The sequence below is a fragment of the Suncus etruscus genome, chromosome 9 (genome assembly GCF_024139225.1).
Source record: "Suncus etruscus isolate mSunEtr1 chromosome 9, mSunEtr1.pri.cur, whole genome shotgun sequence".
Classification (NCBI taxonomy): Eukaryota; Metazoa; Chordata; class Mammalia; order Eulipotyphla; family Soricidae; genus Suncus; species Suncus etruscus.
The window spans coordinates 15,880,767-15,898,664 of record NC_064856.1 but is presented as its reverse complement, the minus strand read 5'-3'; the positions used below and the strand labels follow the sequence as shown (position 1 = coordinate 15,898,664).

At 45.1% G+C, this 17,898-nt stretch overlaps 2 protein-coding genes across 2 annotated transcripts in view; one reads left to right on the top strand and one right to left on the bottom strand.

Annotated features, from left to right (window-relative positions):
* Positions 1-4,925, top strand: part of TLDC2 (TBC/LysM-associated domain containing 2) — a 30,022-nt gene extending 25,097 nt beyond the window's left edge. Inside the window, exons 7-8 of the mRNA XM_049779379.1 lie at positions 2,791-2,864; positions 4,639-4,925. Coding sequence (XP_049635336.1) covers positions 2,791-2,864; positions 4,639-4,774 — 210 coding nt within the window. The 3' untranslated portion in view covers positions 4,775-4,925. The remainder of the gene's footprint in view (positions 1-2,790; positions 2,865-4,638) is intronic.
* Positions 4,926-10,870: 5,945 nt separating this feature from the next.
* Positions 10,871-17,898, bottom strand: part of SAMHD1 (SAM and HD domain containing deoxynucleoside triphosphate triphosphohydrolase 1) — a 51,390-nt gene continuing 44,362 nt past the window's right edge. Inside the window, exons 14-16 of the mRNA XM_049779458.1 lie at positions 15,595-15,699; positions 12,773-12,910; positions 10,871-11,413 (exon numbers count right to left, since the gene is read on the bottom strand). Of these exons, the coding sequence (XP_049635415.1) occupies positions 11,291-11,413; positions 12,773-12,910; positions 15,595-15,699 (366 nt within the window). The 3' untranslated portion in view covers positions 10,871-11,290. The remainder of the gene's footprint in view (positions 11,414-12,772; positions 12,911-15,594; positions 15,700-17,898) is intronic.

Below are 17,898 nucleotides of genomic sequence, written 5' to 3'. Positions count from 1 at the left end.
TTACTCCTGGCTTTGCATTCAGGAATTACTCCTGACAAGCTCAGGGACAAGAGATGCTGGGAATGGAACCTGGATTGGCCAAGTGCAAGTCAAGCTCCAGACCTGTTGTGCAATCATTCCAGCCAAGCATCTTCATTTCCTTTGTAGTGATATTTGTCTTACTCCTTCAAGTGTGAAGGTCATGTCCTTAACAAAAGTAGGAGTTGGAAGCTTGTCTTCAGTTCACTTGTTAATGTTACTTTATCTCTTGAGAGCCCAAGGCTTATCTTTTTGGGGAGGTGGAATGCCAACCTTACTATGCTCAAGGGTTACACTGGCTCTATGGTCAGGGATAATTCCTGGCAGGGCTTGGAGGGCCAAGATTTACTTATTCCAGGGATATCCCCAGTAAGACTCTGGCACTTGTATCCATGCAGTGCCAGCAATCCATCCCAAGGCATTACACATGCCTTACTACACATCACTGAGCTACATCCCAGCCCTGCAAGGTTTAACCAAGTTGTTGTTTTGGGGTCACATCTGGTGGTGCTCAACACTAAGTCCTGGTTCTGTGCTCAGGAATCATTCGTAGCAGACTTGTGGGACCATGTGGCATGCTGGGGATCAAACCCAGGTTCAAATGCCAGCTGCATGTACTATCTCTCGGGCCCTGCAAGAGCACTTTTCACAACTAATTGTAAGCAATAATAAAAACTATACTTTTGTAGTCCCTTAAAAGCCTTTTCGTTATTTAAATAAACTCTTGAGTTATTTATTTATTCAACCAACATCTATGTCATGTGCTAGGAACACTGTGGGGACTCGAGAGATTTTCAAGTGCTTCCTGGCTAATAAGACAGGCCACAGGGATTGGAGCAATAGCACAGCAGCAAGTCATTTGCCTTGCCCACAGACAACACAGGATCGAATCCCCAGTTCGAATCCCCACATCCCATATGGTCCCCCAAGCCTGCTAGGAATGATATCTGAGCACAGAGCCAGGAGTAACCTCTGAGTGCCACCGGGTGTGGCCAAAAAAAAAAAAAAAAAAAAAAAAAGACAGGCCACAGCACTTCAGAGGGGGAAAGTTGAGGGGAAGATGGGCTGGGAGGCAGGGCTACTTGAGAAGTCAGCTGGATTAAAGAGTGGACCAGCTAAGAATCTTGGAGACAAATTTTCTGGGCAGAGGGGCCAGTGTAGGTGTAGGAGATAACTCACAGGGCTAAAGTGCATGCTTTGCATGTAGAAGTTTGGAGTTTGATTCTAGGCACTGCATGGTTCCCCATCAGCATCATCCATAAGATATGCCCCCTGGGGGCCAGAGAGATAGCATGGAAGTAGGGCATTTGCCTTGCATGCAGAAGGACGATGGTTTGAATCCCAGCATCCCATATGGTCCCCCGAGCATGCCAGGAACGATTTCTGAGCGTAGAGCCAGGAGGAACCCAGAGCCGCCGGGTGTGACCCAAAAACAAAACAAAAAAATAAAATAAAAAAAAAGATATGCCCCGTCTTTAACGAAAAGGCCCTAAGGAGGGACCAGAGAGATAGCTCAGCAGTAAGGTGTTTGCCTTGCACGCAGCCGATTCAGGATTGAGGGTCGTTCAAATCCTGGCATTCCATATGGCCCCACCTGCCTGCCAGGAGCGACTTCTGAGCTCAGAGCCAGGAGTAACCTCTGAGTGCCATTGGGTGTGACCCAAAAAAACTCCAAAAAAAAGGGCCCAGAGAGATAGCACAGCGGTGTTTGCCTTGCAAGCAGCCGATCCAGGACCAAAGGTGGTTGGTTCGAATCCCGGTGTCCCATAGGGTCCCCCGTGCCTGCCAGGAGCTATTTCTGAGCAGACAGCCAGGAGTAACCCCTGAGCTTCGCCAGGTGTGGGCCAAAAACCAAAAAAAAAAAAAAAAACTCCAAAAAAAAAAGTCAGTTACTGCAGAGCAGAGAAGGAACAGTGGAAACAGAGGGACCAGGTAGGGCACTGTGATCCAATGAGGACCATATAAAGGTGTTTGTGTGAGTGTGCGAGTGTGTGTGTGTTGTGAGAGACGAGGGGACAACTAATAAGCAGAATCAGGGTTTGATACCTGATGTGGTATAGTGGGAGTGTCATGCCCGAGTCCTGAGAGACTGGGAAATGCAGGTCTGGAAACAACACCAACACAGGAAATAATCCATACAAGATTAGGGAGATAAAACGGGTTCAGGAACTTCCACCACAAGCTATCTGCAGGCAGGCAAAAGGTATCAGCAGGCAGACAAGCTAGCTGTGGGACTGAAATCCAAAGAAGTCTCTCTGACCCAAAGTCTTATTGGGAACAGGACTACCCCCATAGCTGGAGAACAGATAGGGATAGGGGGCCAATCCAGAGGTACTTCCCGCCAAAAAGGGAAGCACAAGCAAGGAATCATTATCCTGAATAGCGTAAGAACCAGTTACTCCAACAATGTCAACTTGTCCCCTCCTCTCTCCAGTACTGAAAGCAGTCGCCATGTGTTCTGGTCTGTTCCTGGAAGAAGGAATAGGGAGAAGAAACAGAGGAAGAAAGTGGGAAAATAAAAAACACATTTTCAGTTGAAGTTCTGTGATTTACAATACTGTTAATGATGGTTCCTCATACACATCATTCCAACACCACTCCCCTCAGCAGTGGGAGTAATAATGAAAGTTAAAGGTCTAGAAGTCCAGTTATTTCTGGAATAGTTGGGGGACCTGATGTTGCATTCCCTCCACAACACTGCCACCCCGTGGTATAAAATCAAAATGCAAGGGCAAGACTCGGGTCCAGTAACTGGTTTTTCTTTCACCACAGGTCTTCAAGTGGACAGGAAACAACTCATTCTTTGTAAAAGGAGATACGGATTCCCTGGTGATGGGTAGTAGCAGGTATGTATCCCAGTCCTCCATGGCCACAAGGTGGTCTGTGTTCTGGTCCCTTTATTTGTCTGGAATTCCTGTGCTAGGTTGTCCCACACAAAATGAGGATGGTAGGTTAGCTTCTTTCTGACTTCCACGTCCCCCAGATTGTCTTAGAATGCCAAGCCCACCCCTTAGCTCTGCTCCAATACAACACTGAAGGAAAAGAATGGCAATGGACACTTTTCCCAGTATTCACATTGGTGAAAATTTAATCTGAATTTATACAAATTTGGAAACAAAGTGATATTCCGTATAGGTGGATAAAGTTCCAGTTAAGAGATGGAGAAGCCTTATTCCTGTTAGCCCCATGTTCTAGGAAATATCTCTCTGGAAGGAAGGAACCATGTGTGTGGTGTGGGGAAGTGAAGTGGGTATTGTGAGGGCAAAGATGAAACCACTGCTTGGGTAGTACCAAATCCTTTGTTCTCTTCCATACTCAGGGACCTGGACCACTGAACAAGGAGTCCATTGTTGGCCTATAGTAACCACCATCCTCTCTTCTTCCATCCCTCTTCCTTCCCATTTTTGGGTCACGCCCAAGAATCTACTCTTGGCTCTGTGATGGGTGATGTGATGGGTGACCTTCTAGAGCCAGGGATAGAAGTAGGGTTGGCTGATTAAACCCTATGCTATCTCTCTGGCTTCCCAATGAACATTTTCTGAAGTGCTTTATGTTTTCCTTTTTGGACAATACCTGGCAGGGCTTGGGGACTCATCTGGTACCAGGATTCAACCCAAGGTTTCCATAAGCAAAACATGCAGAGTAGCTTTTTTTGTTTGTTTTGTTTTGTTTTGGGGCCACTCTCAGTGATGCTCAGGAGTTACTCCTGGTGATGCGCTCAGAAATCACTCCTGGCTTGGGGGACCATATGGGATGCCAGGGGATCGAACCGCAGTCTGTCCTAGGCTAGCTTGTGCAAGGCAGATGCCTTATGACTCGCTCCATCAACTCCGGCCCCACAGTGACTTTTTGAGCAAGCTCCTGGCCTTTTTCTGAAATGTTCTGGGTTCAGAATCCACACTTAGCGGAGACTGACTCTTGGTTAAGCTTTGCATCTTAAAAACATTCAAAATGGGGGCCAGAGTGGTGGCGCAGGCGGCAGGGCATTTGCCTTGCACGCGCTGACCTAGGACACTGACCTAAGTTCTGTGGCTGGGGTAAGCTTAGACTAAGTAAGGTGCATGCCTCATGCCTCACATCAGGAGATCTGGGTTGGATTCCTAGCACCACCACCATCAAAAAAATGTTCTAGGGGGCACAGAGAGATAGCATGGAGGTAAGGTGTTTGCCTTGCATGCAGAAGGACGGCGATTCAAATCCTGGCATCCCATATGGTCCCCCGAGCCTGCCAGGAGCAATTTCTGAGGGTAGAGCCAGGAGGAACCCCTGAGCGCTGCCGGGTGTGACCCCCCCAAAAAAAAAGTTCTAGGGCATCAGAGATAGCATGGAGGTAGAGCATTTGCCTTGCATGCAGAACGGTGGTTTGAATCCTGGCATTCCATATGGTCCCCCGTGCCTGCCAGGAGCGATTTCTGAGCATAGTGCCTGGAGTAACCCCTGAGCATGGCCGGGTGTGACCCAAAAACCAAAAAAAAAAAAAAAAAAGGTTCTAAATCCAGTAGGAAACAACATGAATTATTCTAGATTCATCAGTTTAAGAAAAGGTTAAGGGCTAGTGGTATGGGTGGAAAAGGTGTCCCCAGCCACAGGGGAGCCATGCTAAGACTTTGTCCTCTTTAGTGGCCAGTTTGGACTGTGGCTGGATGGAGACTTGTACCGTGGCGGAAGCCACCCCTGTGCAACCTTCAACAATGAGGTACTGGCACGGCAAGAGCAGTTCTGCATCAATGAGCTGGAGGCCTGGGTGCTGGGCTGAAGTCTGGTGTGGAGCTTCTTGTGGCACTGAAACCTACTCCTGGGAGCTTCTAGGCTCTTCTTCAGGGAAGTTCCTCAGCCCACACATGGATGGCCAAGCGTCCACATGCTCAAGGTGACTGCAAGCCAGCAGCTTGCCCAAGCTCTGCAGACCCCAGAGTGAAAGATCTTGCCATCTTCAGCCTCATCTAGCAACCAGCTGGGTTCTTGTGAAATGTTAATCATAGAATTCCATGATGAAAGAAAGAACAGTACCGATGATCTCACTCATTCGTCCAACACAAAGAAACAAAGCCACACAGGGACTGGAGCCGTGGCACAGCGGTAGGCCTTGCATGTGGCTGACCTAGGACGGACCACGGTTCGATCCCCTGGTGTCCAATATGGTTCCCCAAGCCAGGAGTGATTTCTGAGCACATAGCCAGGAGTAACTACTGAGTGTCAGCGGGTGTGACCCAAAAAACAAATAAAAAAAAAACAAAAAAAAAACAAAAAAAAAAACCCAAGCTGCAGAACAGATAACACCAACCCAAAGGCAACCTTTAGATTCAGACTAAAAAGTTTGAGGTTGGGGCCAGAGCAATAGTACAACAGGTAGGGTATTAGCATGAGGTCTTGCATGCAGCTCACTGATTGGATCCCTGGCACTCCAGATGGTCCCCCTGGGCCTGTGTGCAAAGCTAGGAGTAAGACTGGAGCACCACCATATATGACCCAAAACTAAAAAAAAAAATGAAGGAAGGAAGGAAAGAGAAAGAGAAAGAAAGACTGAGATTGGTGGCTAGAGGGGGAGGGGTTGATAGATGGATAGAAGGGCAGCAGCCCTCTGATGAGGGACATGACTACTTCCTTTGGAAGAGATGTAAAAAGGCCCAAAATATGTTTCAGGTTGGGACCATGCAATAATGTTCTTCATACTGAGGACTGAGATATGATGAATGTGAGGTTAAGGCACTAGCATGCAGTTATGTCCTTAGCCCTGGTTTGAATCCCAGCACTGGTTCCAGGAGCATCATCAAGAGAGCTCCCCGAGCACTGCGGGGCATGGCCAACCCTTCCACTCTTAACATTTATGCTGAAACCTTCAACTTTATTGCTGACACATACTAACACAATGATGTAAATCAATGTTACTTCAATAAATAAAAATACAGCGTCGGGTCCCCAGGAGAACTTAATGAAGTATAAAGGAGAGAGGCATCAGCTCCAAGAAAGGTATCTACCACTTTCTCTTTACCTCTCCCACCCTGGAATAACTGAGTAGAGTTAGGGCTGACAGTCTGCAGTGAGTCCCTTCATGGCATGGACACCAAGTCCCTCCAGTCCTACTAGGCAGCAATGAAGCACAGCTGAGCTGATTTAATCCCTACCACCAGAGAGATTTTCTCAGGAAGTCATGAATTCAGTTGGAGCAAGGAACTGCTCTTTGCATGAAAGAAATCAGTCCTAGACCTTACCCAGCCAGGCCTTTCAGGTCACCGGGTGTGGCCCAAACACAAAAACAAAAACAAAAAAAAAGGGGGGGTAGATGTGAAAGACTTTTGTAATGCAGACACCAAGTGCATGGGCCCAGGGACTTTTTTTGGCTGGGAGGGGCCACACCTGGCAGGCTCGGGGGACCATATGGAATGTTAAGGATTGAACTCAGGTCCACCCCAGGTTGTGGCCACGTGCATGGCAAACGCCCTGCCACTGTAGTATTGCTCCAGCCCCACAAATTGACTTATTTTTTGGGGGGGCCACACCCGACGACGCTCAGGGGTTACTCCTAACTATGCACTCAGCAATGGGACGCAGGGGGATCGAACCATGGTCCAGCCTGGGTTAGCGTGCAAGGCAGACACCCTACCGCTTGTGCCACAACTCCGGCCCCACAAGTCGACTTTTATAGGGTTTCTCCCTACCTGCCCCATATGGGGCTTTCAACCCAGATAAAAGTCCTGTTGCTAGGGTGGTTGCTTGGGGTAGTTGATGGTCTTCTTTGATATTCCTTTCTTGACCTTTGTAGCAGCTGGAGTTTGGGTAGTGGGTTGTTTTCTCTGGGCCTGCAGTGGCTCCAGGTGAGATTCTTACCAACGACAATGGAACTCTTCCAAATCCTGTCTCTTAGTCTTATTACATCTACAGAATTCATTGTCATGGAAGGGCCCTTTTCTAATCTGCCTGCTGCCTCAATAGTAGAGCAGGTAGGGCCTTTGCCTTGCAAGCAGCTGGCCCGTGTTTGATCCTAGGCACCTCATATGGTCATCAGTTAGGAATAACCCCTGAGCACTGCTGGGTGTGGCCCAAAACACAGTAGCACAAGGTTGTTTTTTAGAATACAGCAGCCTCTCTTCCAGTATGCCAAGTGCTTACAACGCTTACATTAAGTTTCACGTGGGGGGGTAGGGGAAGGGGAGGGAAGCATTGGAGAGATAGGGCAACGGTAGGGTGTTTGCCTTGCAAGCAGCCAATCCAGGACAGATGGTGGTTTGAATCCTGGCATCCCATATGGTTCCCTGTGCCTGCCAGAAATTTCTGAGCTCAGAGCCAGGAGTAATGAGTGCCACCAGGTGTGACCCCCCTCCCCCCAAGTTTCACAGCAGGGATTTAAGAACAGCTAAGGAATGATAAGTGTATTTGGATAAAGAAGCTGAAATCCTGGGCTGTGAGATGGCTCTTTGATGGCTGGTGTGCACAGGGGCCCAGGGGTTTCTTTTCATTTAGTTTTGGTTTTGGGCAACACCCAGTGATGCTCAGGGCTTACTCCGGGGCTCAGGCAATGCTCCTAGTGGGCTCTAGGGACCATATAGGATACCAGGGATTGAATTTGGGACAGCTACATGCAAGGCAAGAGCCCTATCTGCAAGAGCCCTCTCTGGCCCCCAGCCCTAATTTTCATTTCTTCACTATCTGGCCTCCTGAGCAGCAACTTTTGAGGTCTGTGTAGACCAGAGACTTAGGGAGGTTAAAAGGGAAGATTTTCTAGTACAGCAGTAGCTCAGGAAATTAATCCAAGAGAAATCCATAACCCTTATAATTTGAATACCTACCTCCTACAGAAAGGGAAAACATTCTTTTATTTTATATTTTTGAGACACACCCGGCGGTGCTCAGGGGTTACCTGGCTATCTGCTCAGAAATAGCTCCTGGCAGGCACGGGGGACCACATAGGACGCCAGGTTTTGAATCAACCACCTTAGGTCCTGGATCGGCTGCGTGCAAGGCAAACACCGCTGTGCTATCTTCCCGGCCCCAGGAAAATATTCTTTATTAAACCATTATATATTATTGTTGTTGTTAGGTTTTGGGCCACACCTTGTGACTCGATGGTGCCTAGGGGAGCATATGTTGTACCTATAATAGAATTGGACTGTCTATATGCAAGGAAAGTGCCTTAACCCCTGTACTATCCTTTATGCCCCCATTAATAATCATTACTAGCAAAGGAAAAAATAGCACAGGACTTATTAAATACCACCCTTATTTTTAAGACCAATGATAGTACTGAGATATTAAGAGACATCTCGGGGCATCAGAGCAATAGTACAGTGGGTAGGGCACTTGCACGCAGGCAACCTAGGTTCAATCCCATATTGTCTCCTGAACTCACCAAGAGTTTTTTTTTTTTGGGGGGGGTCACACCTGGTGGTGCTCAGGAGTTACTCCTGGCTCTGTGCTCAGAAATCACTCCTGGCAGGCTTGGAGACCATACAGAATGCCAGAATTTGAATCACCTGTCTGTCCTGGATGGGCTACATGCAAGGCTTACCACTGTGCTATCTCTCTGGCCCACCAAGAGTAATTTCTAAGTGTAGAGCCAGAAGAAACCCGAGCATTGCCAGGTGTGGCCCCAAACCAAACCAAAAAATAAATAAAACACAACAAAGAAACAAACAAAACAAAGAAACACCTTTAGTCTCAAGAATGATGGTTTATTAACATTCATGGTTTATTGCCGATGTTTTCTCACCTAAAGAAGTAAGCAGTCCCTTCTACTCACAGTTCTATTTACATTCTTTAGGCGAAAAATTCTATAATTCTAGAGACTGAGTTAAAAGTTTTTTTTTAATACAAACAGTGAAAATGTTTAAGGAAAAGAAAATCAACCTTGTAAATGGCACCTGGTAGTCAGTTAAAACAGCTGCAAAGACCATACAGTGTAACTGTCTTAAAAGTAACAAAATATGCAAATGATGGGGCCGGAGTCATAGCACGGTGGTAGGACATTTGCCTTGCACTCGGCCAACTGGATGAACCGGAGTTCGATCCCCGGCATCCCATTAGGGCTCCTGAGCCTGCCAGGAGCGATTTCTGATTGCCGCTGGGTGTGACCCAAAGATAAAAAAAAAAAAAAAGAAATCAATATTGGGACTATGAAATTCCAAGGTAAGCCACGTGATTTAAATGTGGGAGTTGCAAAAATGAAACACTCTTTGCATTACATTCTTCACCTTTGTTCTGAGACAACTATCTACATAAAAATATTTAGAGGCATCCTGGCCAACACAGACATAAACTCAATTTAAGGACTGACTTCACTTGTGTTTTAACCCCTCACTTGGGTTTCTAAAGAGGACTGTGGCAGGAGTAAGAAGGGTTTTCACTTTCCTCCTATGATTTAGGGTTAACTTTTTTGTATATTATGTGTTTTTTGGGCCACACCAGCAGTACTCGAGGGCCACTCTTAGCTCTGTGCTCAGAGATCACTCCTTGTGGTATTGAGCGAATCATATGTGGTGCTGGGGACTGAACAAGAGTTGGCTGCATGCAAGGCAAGTGCCTAAACTCCTGTAAAGAGATATCTTTGGCCCCTTGATAATCTGAAATGACAGATATTCCAAGTACTTTTCACCCCAGTGTCAAGAGAACAGAACCTGGTTCATAGAGGGAAATGGCAACATTCCTAAGACCCTGAATGATCTAATCCTCCACCTCCTCTTGCTCAGTGCCAAGGTGGCTCTGTACTCCCAACCTAGAGGGGAGGCTACTGCAAAGCTATTTTATCACAGTTTAGAGCAGTGTTTCTCAATCATTTTCTGTCTTTTCCCCCTAGGAAGAAGAAAACATTTTTCACGCCCACCCCCGCGTGACTGTATCTTTATTTAAAAAAAAAAACTTTAACCTGAAAAACAAAAATATGGAAGATAATTTGAGCTGATTTTTAAATCAGAGGTGATGTCTGGATTAATGGCTACAATGAGCACGTTTTGCGGTGCAAGCTTTTCAAAGTGGGGTTTGAAGCACAGCAACTCTCAGCTCCAGAGACACAAACACGGGGCTTAGCTTGTTATGATAGTCCTTTACGGAGCCTCGGCCCCTCTGGGGGGCATGCCCCTCTATTTGAGAAGCACTGGTTTAGAGGCATATGCCTGAGATTCCCCAATGTCAGGCTTCTCCAGTCACTAGCTTTGATTCTAGCTCCAGAAGTGGACCTTGGTAAATTTTTTCCTTCTTTAATTCTCAGTGGCGCTGGGGATCAAATCAAGGTTGGCTGCATGCAAGGCAAATGCTTTGCCTGCTGTGTCACTGCTCTGGCCCTGGATGTTGGTGAATTTCTGGAGAACTAAGAATATGTGTGCACTGGGGGGACAAGGGCACAGGAACAAGGCTCAGCTGGTGCCCACTCTACTGCTAGTGGCAAGTGCTGGGGAACACTACACAGGGAAACCAGAAATTCCCCACCGATTGCTTATCTCAGCACAGGCACCTTAGATTTTGCTCTAAATGCACTGAGCCATAGTTCAGTCTCCACTGAATAGCCCTGACTGTGGTTTCTGTGACAACTTCTGTCCAGCTCACTGGGTAGACACAGACCAGTAGGCACTGTCTCCAGTCTTGGCATTGGTAGAGCCCCTGGGACACAGGCAAGGAGCCCTTAAGGAGAGAAACAGTGTTTGCAGTCATCAAGTCAAACCCAAGAATACTGTAGTTTGGGTAGTCTTCAGCCCTAGGGTAGGGAGTCTCCTGACTCAAATTTGGAGTGATGGGTGGCTAGAATTTTTTTGGCTTGGGCCAAACCCAGCCATGCTCAGGCTTCCTCCAGACCCTGTGCTTAGGCAGCGCTTCTGGCAGGGCCTCAGGGACTAATAGGAGGCCCAGGATTGAACCGATGAACCGATGTGCAAAGGAAGTGCTTTACCCGCTGTACTATATTCTGGCAAGAATTTGTTTTCAGTGTTGAGCCTCATCTCATTTCCAAATTAAAAACAAAAAGCAAAATAAAACAAAACAAAAATCGTAAGTTTTAACAGTTAAGTGTATATAAAATAATTGTTATTCTAAGAAAATAGAATGCTAAAAAAGAAAGACATTTGTTAGTATTAAAAATTGACAAAATAATGTATAGGAATATTGCCAAATAGCATTCGAAGCAGGACACAGCTTCAAACACAGCTCCTTGAAAAAAATTTCTTAGGTTCAGTATCCAAAATGCAAAATGAAAGTAATGAGTTATTAAATTTGTAGAACTTGATGACCAAATTTGGAAGCAGGGAGAGGGTTTCTGTAAACACTGATTGCAGACATCCATACTACGTTATTTGAAAACCAGCCGTGTTCTGACAGATGATTCCCGTTTTTCAGCGGGACTCTGGGATAAATCTGAGACATTCCACTCCCGTTTTTGAGGTGTTATAAGGGGAGCAACCACATCGCCATCCTGTCATGGAGAGAAAAACTAGAAACAGAAAATCCAGTTTTTATAATTTATAGTGAAATCTCAGGTATCTAACCCTTAATCTTGCAGATAAACTAGACATACTTCCTCCAAGGAAACCCCAAAACATACCCATTCTGTGCTTGGGTCAAATTAGAAAGATGATAGTCAGGTAAGAAGAGACCACCAGAAAGATGCTTTTCAAAGCAGCACACTGCCTGGGTCTCCAATGCTCCCCAGTGCCCAATGCTCCTTTTTCTTCTCATGCCTTCATCACATAGTCTGTCCTGCTTTCCAGGAGAAAAGGCAAAGCCTGTCTCTCCTGCCTAGTCCTCCTGTAGTTAATGATTTGGTTTATAAGATAGCAAGGTAAAGATAGTATATATCTGGAGTACTTGGACTTCTCTTCATAAAGCTGTACATTTCTTTTTTGGTGTATGTGTGGATGTTTGAGTCACCCCCTGCTATGATTTAGGAACTATTCCTTGCTCTGCTCAGGAGATGTTCCTGTTCCTGGTAATGCTCAAGACCATATGTGGTGTCAGGAACTTGAACCAGGGTCAGCCATGTGTAAGACAAGCATGTAAATCCCTGTACATATTTATCTCCAGCCTTTTGTTGTCTAGTTTTCATTAATATAGGAACTACCCTCCCCCCAGTCCCATGAATGTGCTAAGAGTTAACAGAGCATGAGGAAACTCCCTACAATGCATGGCTGGCAGTGCTCGGGGGACTGAGGGTGCTGGAATATAATTCTAGGGCCTCTCATTTGCTAAGCATGAGCTCTAGCACCTGAGTTACCTGCCCTAGAAAGCTGTAACTTTGAGTCCCTTTTCCCCCAAATGTGACATGGCCTCAAAAGGAACTGACACCAAATCCTTGGAGGCTGAAGAGACGGCTCAGACGGCTGGTTATCACACTATGCACCACAGAAAGCCTGGGTTTGATTCACAGCACTGCTCGGCCCCAAGTATAGCTGTGAATAACTCCCAGCACTGAACTTCAAAGTCTTTAAGGTATGGTAACCAAATCAAAAATACCCTTCTAAAATCTCAGCTGAACAAAATAACTATAATTTCAATGAGAACTTTGCAAAGAGAGTTCAAGATAAGGGGCTGGAGAAATACTACAGTATTTGCTTTGAAAGTGGCTGACTTGGGTTTGAGTTCTAGCACCCTAGATAGTCCCAAGCCTAACAGGAGTGATCCTAAAGCACAGAATAAAGGGTAAACCCTAAGCATAACCAAGTATGTGCCCCCCCAATACAAAATAACCTCCATTCAAAAAAAAAAGTACAAATCTTATTTTATTTTTCATTAAAAAAAAAATTTGTGCAAAGTATGTGAATAAAAAGCCACTCACCCGTGGTTTGCTAAAATTTTTCTGTGAGCACCACTGAACAAAATATTGCTGTGCCGAATATAAACTTTTTCCATCTGTCTTTCTGCAGTATACACGAATCAGCTGCTCTGCAAATATAACTGGCAAAAGCTGTGAAACCTTTTTAAAACAGAAAATGTTTCATTATCACCTTAAATTCACTGTGAAAAGAGTTAAGCTATTCCCCAGGGTACTAAGTTCCATTTGTGATATTTTATTAACAGCATCACAATATTTTGCTATTTCATCCCTCTTTAAGACTTAAAAAAAAAAAGGCAATTTGAAGTAGTTGTAATACTGTAAAATGTCCCACAATTTTATATCAATAAGACTAAGATTTGTATAATATAATTATATGGGTTTGTAGAGAGAGTACAGAGGGTAGAGTGCTTATCTTATATATGGCTGACCTGGATTTGATTCCTAGTACTACATATATTTTCCTGAGTCCTCCCAGGAGTGATTTCTGAGTGCACAGCCAAGAGTAAGCCCTGTGTACATCCAGATGTGAACCAGCATCACCCCCCAAAATTTATTTTTTTAATTTTAATTTTTTTTGGTTTTTGGGTTACACCCGGCAGCACTCAGGGATTACTCCTGGCTCTGCACTCAGAAATTGCTCCTGAGGGGCCAGAGAAATAGCATGGAGGTAAGGCATTTGCCTTTCATGCAGGAGGTCATCAGTTTGAATCCCGGCGTCCCATATGGTCCCCCGTGCCTGCCAGGAGCAATTTCTGAGCCTGGAGCCAGAAATAACCTCTGAGCACTGCTGGGTGTGACCCAAAAACCACCAAAAAAAAAAAAAATTGCTCCTGGCAGGCTTGGGGGACATATGGGATGCTGGGATTCAAACCACCATCCTTCTGCATGCAAGGTAAATGCCTTACCTCCATGCTATCTCTCTGGCCTGATTTTTTTTTTTTTTTTTGGTTTTTGATCCCCCAAAATTTATATGTGGACTATATAGTCTCATACATAAAATACACAAATAAGGGACCGAGCTGGGTTAAATCCCTAGCATCCCATATGGTGTTCAATCCCCGGCATCCCATATGATCCCATATCAGGTCCCTCAAGTCTGGAAGGAGCTATTTCTGAGCACAGAGGCAGGGGTAACCCCTGAGCACTGCTGGGCATGACCCCCCCCAAAAAACAATAACAACAAAAACAATACACAAATGAACATTTCATTTATATATGACTTCCACTAAATTTTTGTTATTGTTTTGATTTTGAGTGAGGGAATGAACCAGACCTGAGTTACTGGCTATATTGGCCCTGACTTCCACTAATATTCTCCAACAGATTTATAACCTGGCCTCTAAAGCAAAAATAACATTATCATGTATAACAAACAGGAAAAGCTGGCTGTTAAAGTGGTCTAGTCCAGTAGTTTTGAACTACCAGACAGTGGACCACTGCAAGTCTAGAGGTATAAAAAAGTAAGAAACCACTGATATATCCTATACACAATCAGGAAGACTTGGGGCCGGAGAGATAGCATGGATATAAGGCGTTTTGCCTTGCATGCAGAAGGACAGTGGTTCGAATCTCGGCATTCCATATGGTCCCCCAAGAACTGTCGGGGACAATTTCTGAGTGTAGAGCCAGGAGTAGCCCCTGAGCGCTGCCGGGTGCAACCCAAAGACCAAAACAAAACAAAAAAATCATGAAGACTTTAATTTTTGGTGGGGGTGGGGGGTCACACCCGCAGTGCTCAGGGGTTACTCCAGGCTCTACACTCAGGAATTGCTCCCAGCAGGCTCAGGGAACCATATGGGATGCCAGGATTTGAATCACTGTCCTCCTGCCTGCAAGGCAAACGCCCTACCTCCATGCTGTCTCTCCGGATCAAGACTTTAATTTTTTGGGCCCGGAGAGATAGCACAGCGGCGTTTGCCTTGCAAGCAGCCGATCCAGGACCTAAGGTGGTTGTTTCGAATCCCGGTGTCCCATATGGTCTCCCGTGCCTGCCAGGAGCTATTTCTGAGCAGACAGCCAGGAGTAACCCCTGAGCACCGCCGGGTGTGACCCAAAAACAAAAACAAAAACAAAAAGACTTTAATTTTTAAATTTTGCTTATTAATTTATTTTATTGGGGGGGACATACCTGGGGTGCATGGGACTTACTCATGGCTCTATTCAGAAATCCTTTTTGGCAGTGTCTAGGACTAAACCTTGGTTGGCCACATACAAGACAAGTACCCTACCTGTTGTAATATCTCTGGCCCTAGTTTTTTTTTTTAATATTTATTTTGATCATACTGGCTTACGTATCATTCACAGTAGTATTTTAGGTACATATTAACATTGAATCAGGGGAATACCCATCACCAAATTGTTTGGGTTTTTTGTTTGTTTTGGTTTTTGGGCCACACCCATTTGATGCTCAGGGGTTACTTCTGGCTAAGCGCTCAAAAATTGCCCCTGGCTTGGGGGGACCATATGGGATGCCGGGGGAATCGAACTGGTCCTTCCTTGGCTAGCGCTTGCAAGGCAGACACCTTACCTCTTGTGCCACCTCACCGGCCTTGTGTTTGGGTTTTTTTTAGGCCACACTTGGCATGCTCAGGGATTACTCCTGGTTCTGTGCTCAGAGGTCACTTTTGGTGGTGCTTGGGGACCCTATGTAATACGAGGGATCAAAACTGGGTTGATTACATGCCACTATACTATTGTTCTGGCCACCCTAGTTTGTTGTTTTACATTGACTTTTCAACCTTAACTACATGTAAAAATGCCTATTTTCCCCTAAAGATTTAACAAATATCACTAGAGAATATTTGAATACCTTAAGTTCTTACCTGATTTTTCGAAATCTTTATGGCTTTATTATAGTCACTCTTACAATAGAAATCAACGCAATCAATTGGATTCTTGTCTTGCATCCCATAATCCATGTTGATAACCTTCACAAAAGCAGCAAATAAGTGACCATTTATAATACGAACATAAGAATTAAAATCTGAGTTATACATTATCAAAACATATGGAACATAGGCAATGGCAAATCAGAAGTAAAATACTGGGAAGGTGAGACATAGTACAAAAAAGATTCCAAAGTGTGATCCACAGGGATTGGTATTACGGATGTGTGTGGTTGAGTGTGTGTGTGTGTGTGGGCAGGGGACTAGGGGGATATTTGTGTTTTCAGTATAAATCTAAGTTTTGTTTTGGGCCATACCCAACACTGCTCAGGGCTTACTCCTGGCTCTGTGTCCTGGAATCATTCCTGGCAGAGCCTGAGAATCATATGTTCAAGATAAAACCTAGGTCAGCCACATGCAAGACAAACAAATGCTTTACCCATTATAATACCTCACTGATCCCAAGTCTATAGATTTTATACACAGATTGGTAGGCACTAGAGACTCAACAACTAAAATATCATGTGGCTTAGACAGAGACTGAAAAAATAATTAGGAAAGATTTTATTTTGGTTTTTGGGCTATACCCAGTGACGCTCAGAGGTTACTCCTGGCTATGCACTCAGAAATCGCTCCTGACTTGGGGGACCATATGAATGCCAGGGGATAGAACCATGGTTGGTCCTAGGCTAGCGTGGGCAAGGCCTTACCGCTTGCGCCACTGCTCTGACCCCAGGAAAGTATTTTATTTACATTTGATATACGAGATTCAAAAACAAAACAAAGTGTGCAATGAAATTTTATAAGGAGAAACTAATCTAGATCAACTTCTTAAACTTCTCCCACTTATAATATGCCTTTTTTGTCCAAAAAATTTTTAGTAACCCCAGGTACATAAAATAGGTATATACAAGGCCTGAGAGATAACTGAAAGGGCTGGAGCACTTGCATTGCATGTGGATAAAGCCTGAGTTCAATCCTGCACATTATGGTCCTGAGCATAGCCAGGAGTGAACTCCAAGCAACAAATCAAGTATAACTGCTGAACAGTTAGGAGTGTGCCCAACACCCTCCAAAATTAAAATACAAGTCTAACATTTACCTGAATAATAAGACATTTATTTTCTGGGCCCAGAGAGATAGCACAGCGGCGTTTGCCTTGCAAGCAGCCGATCCAGGACCAAAGGTGATTGGTTCGAATCCCAGTGTCCCACATGGTCCCCCGTGCCCACCAGGAGCTATTTCTGAGCAGAGAGCCAGGAGTGACCCCTGAGCACTGCCGGGTGTGGCCCAAACACCCCCCCAAAGAAATTTATTTTCTTTTTTGGGGGGGAGTGGGGCTCACCTAGTGGTGTTCAGGGCTTACTTATTCCTGATTCTGTGGTCAGGGATCACTCTGACAGAGTTTGGGAGAACTATATGTGTTGCTGGGGATCAAACCTGGATTGGGAGCATGCAAGGCGCAAGCACCTTACCTGCTGTACTTGTGGAAATAGAATTTGGAATGTATATATAGACATATACATACATATACGTATGTAGAAAGTTAGGTAAAAGTATGTTTAAAACATAGTAATTAAGGCCTAGCAATAACTTGTAATGCTTAATCCATAATGTTGTATAAGCAACATTTGTGTTGCTGTTACTATGCTGACTACATTGGAGTAGCCCGAGACAACTTGGCACAGGTCAGGGAAAGGTTACAGAAGCACAGGGTGCGAGAGGAAAGAGGAGCCAACAGAATGTTCCTGGCAAAATATTCATGACAAAAGACAATCAAGCCAATTAATCAAACCTTTGGCCAACCTCGAGTCAGCAACTCTAGAAGAATGTGATTACAAAATTACGCAAAAATCCTTTTGGAAACGCCCACCCCCCTCAACCCTGAGCAGTATTTGGAAGAAGAAAGCTAAATTGAACTTTTTTTTTCTTTTTCTTTTTTTTGGTTGTTGGGCCACACCCGGCAGTGCTCAGGGGTGACTCCTGGCTGTCTGCTCAGAAACAGCTCCTGGCAGGCACGGGGGACCATATGGGACACCGGGATTCGAACCAACCACCTTTGGTCCTGGATCGGCTGCTTGCAAGGCAAACGCCTCTGTGCTATCTCTCCGGGCCCCCCTTTTTTTTAATTGTTAAATTATCTTTATTTAAACACCGTGATTACAAATATGACTGTCGTTGTATGATTACAGTCATGTAAAGAAACCCCCTTTCACCAGTACAAGATTCCCACCACCAATT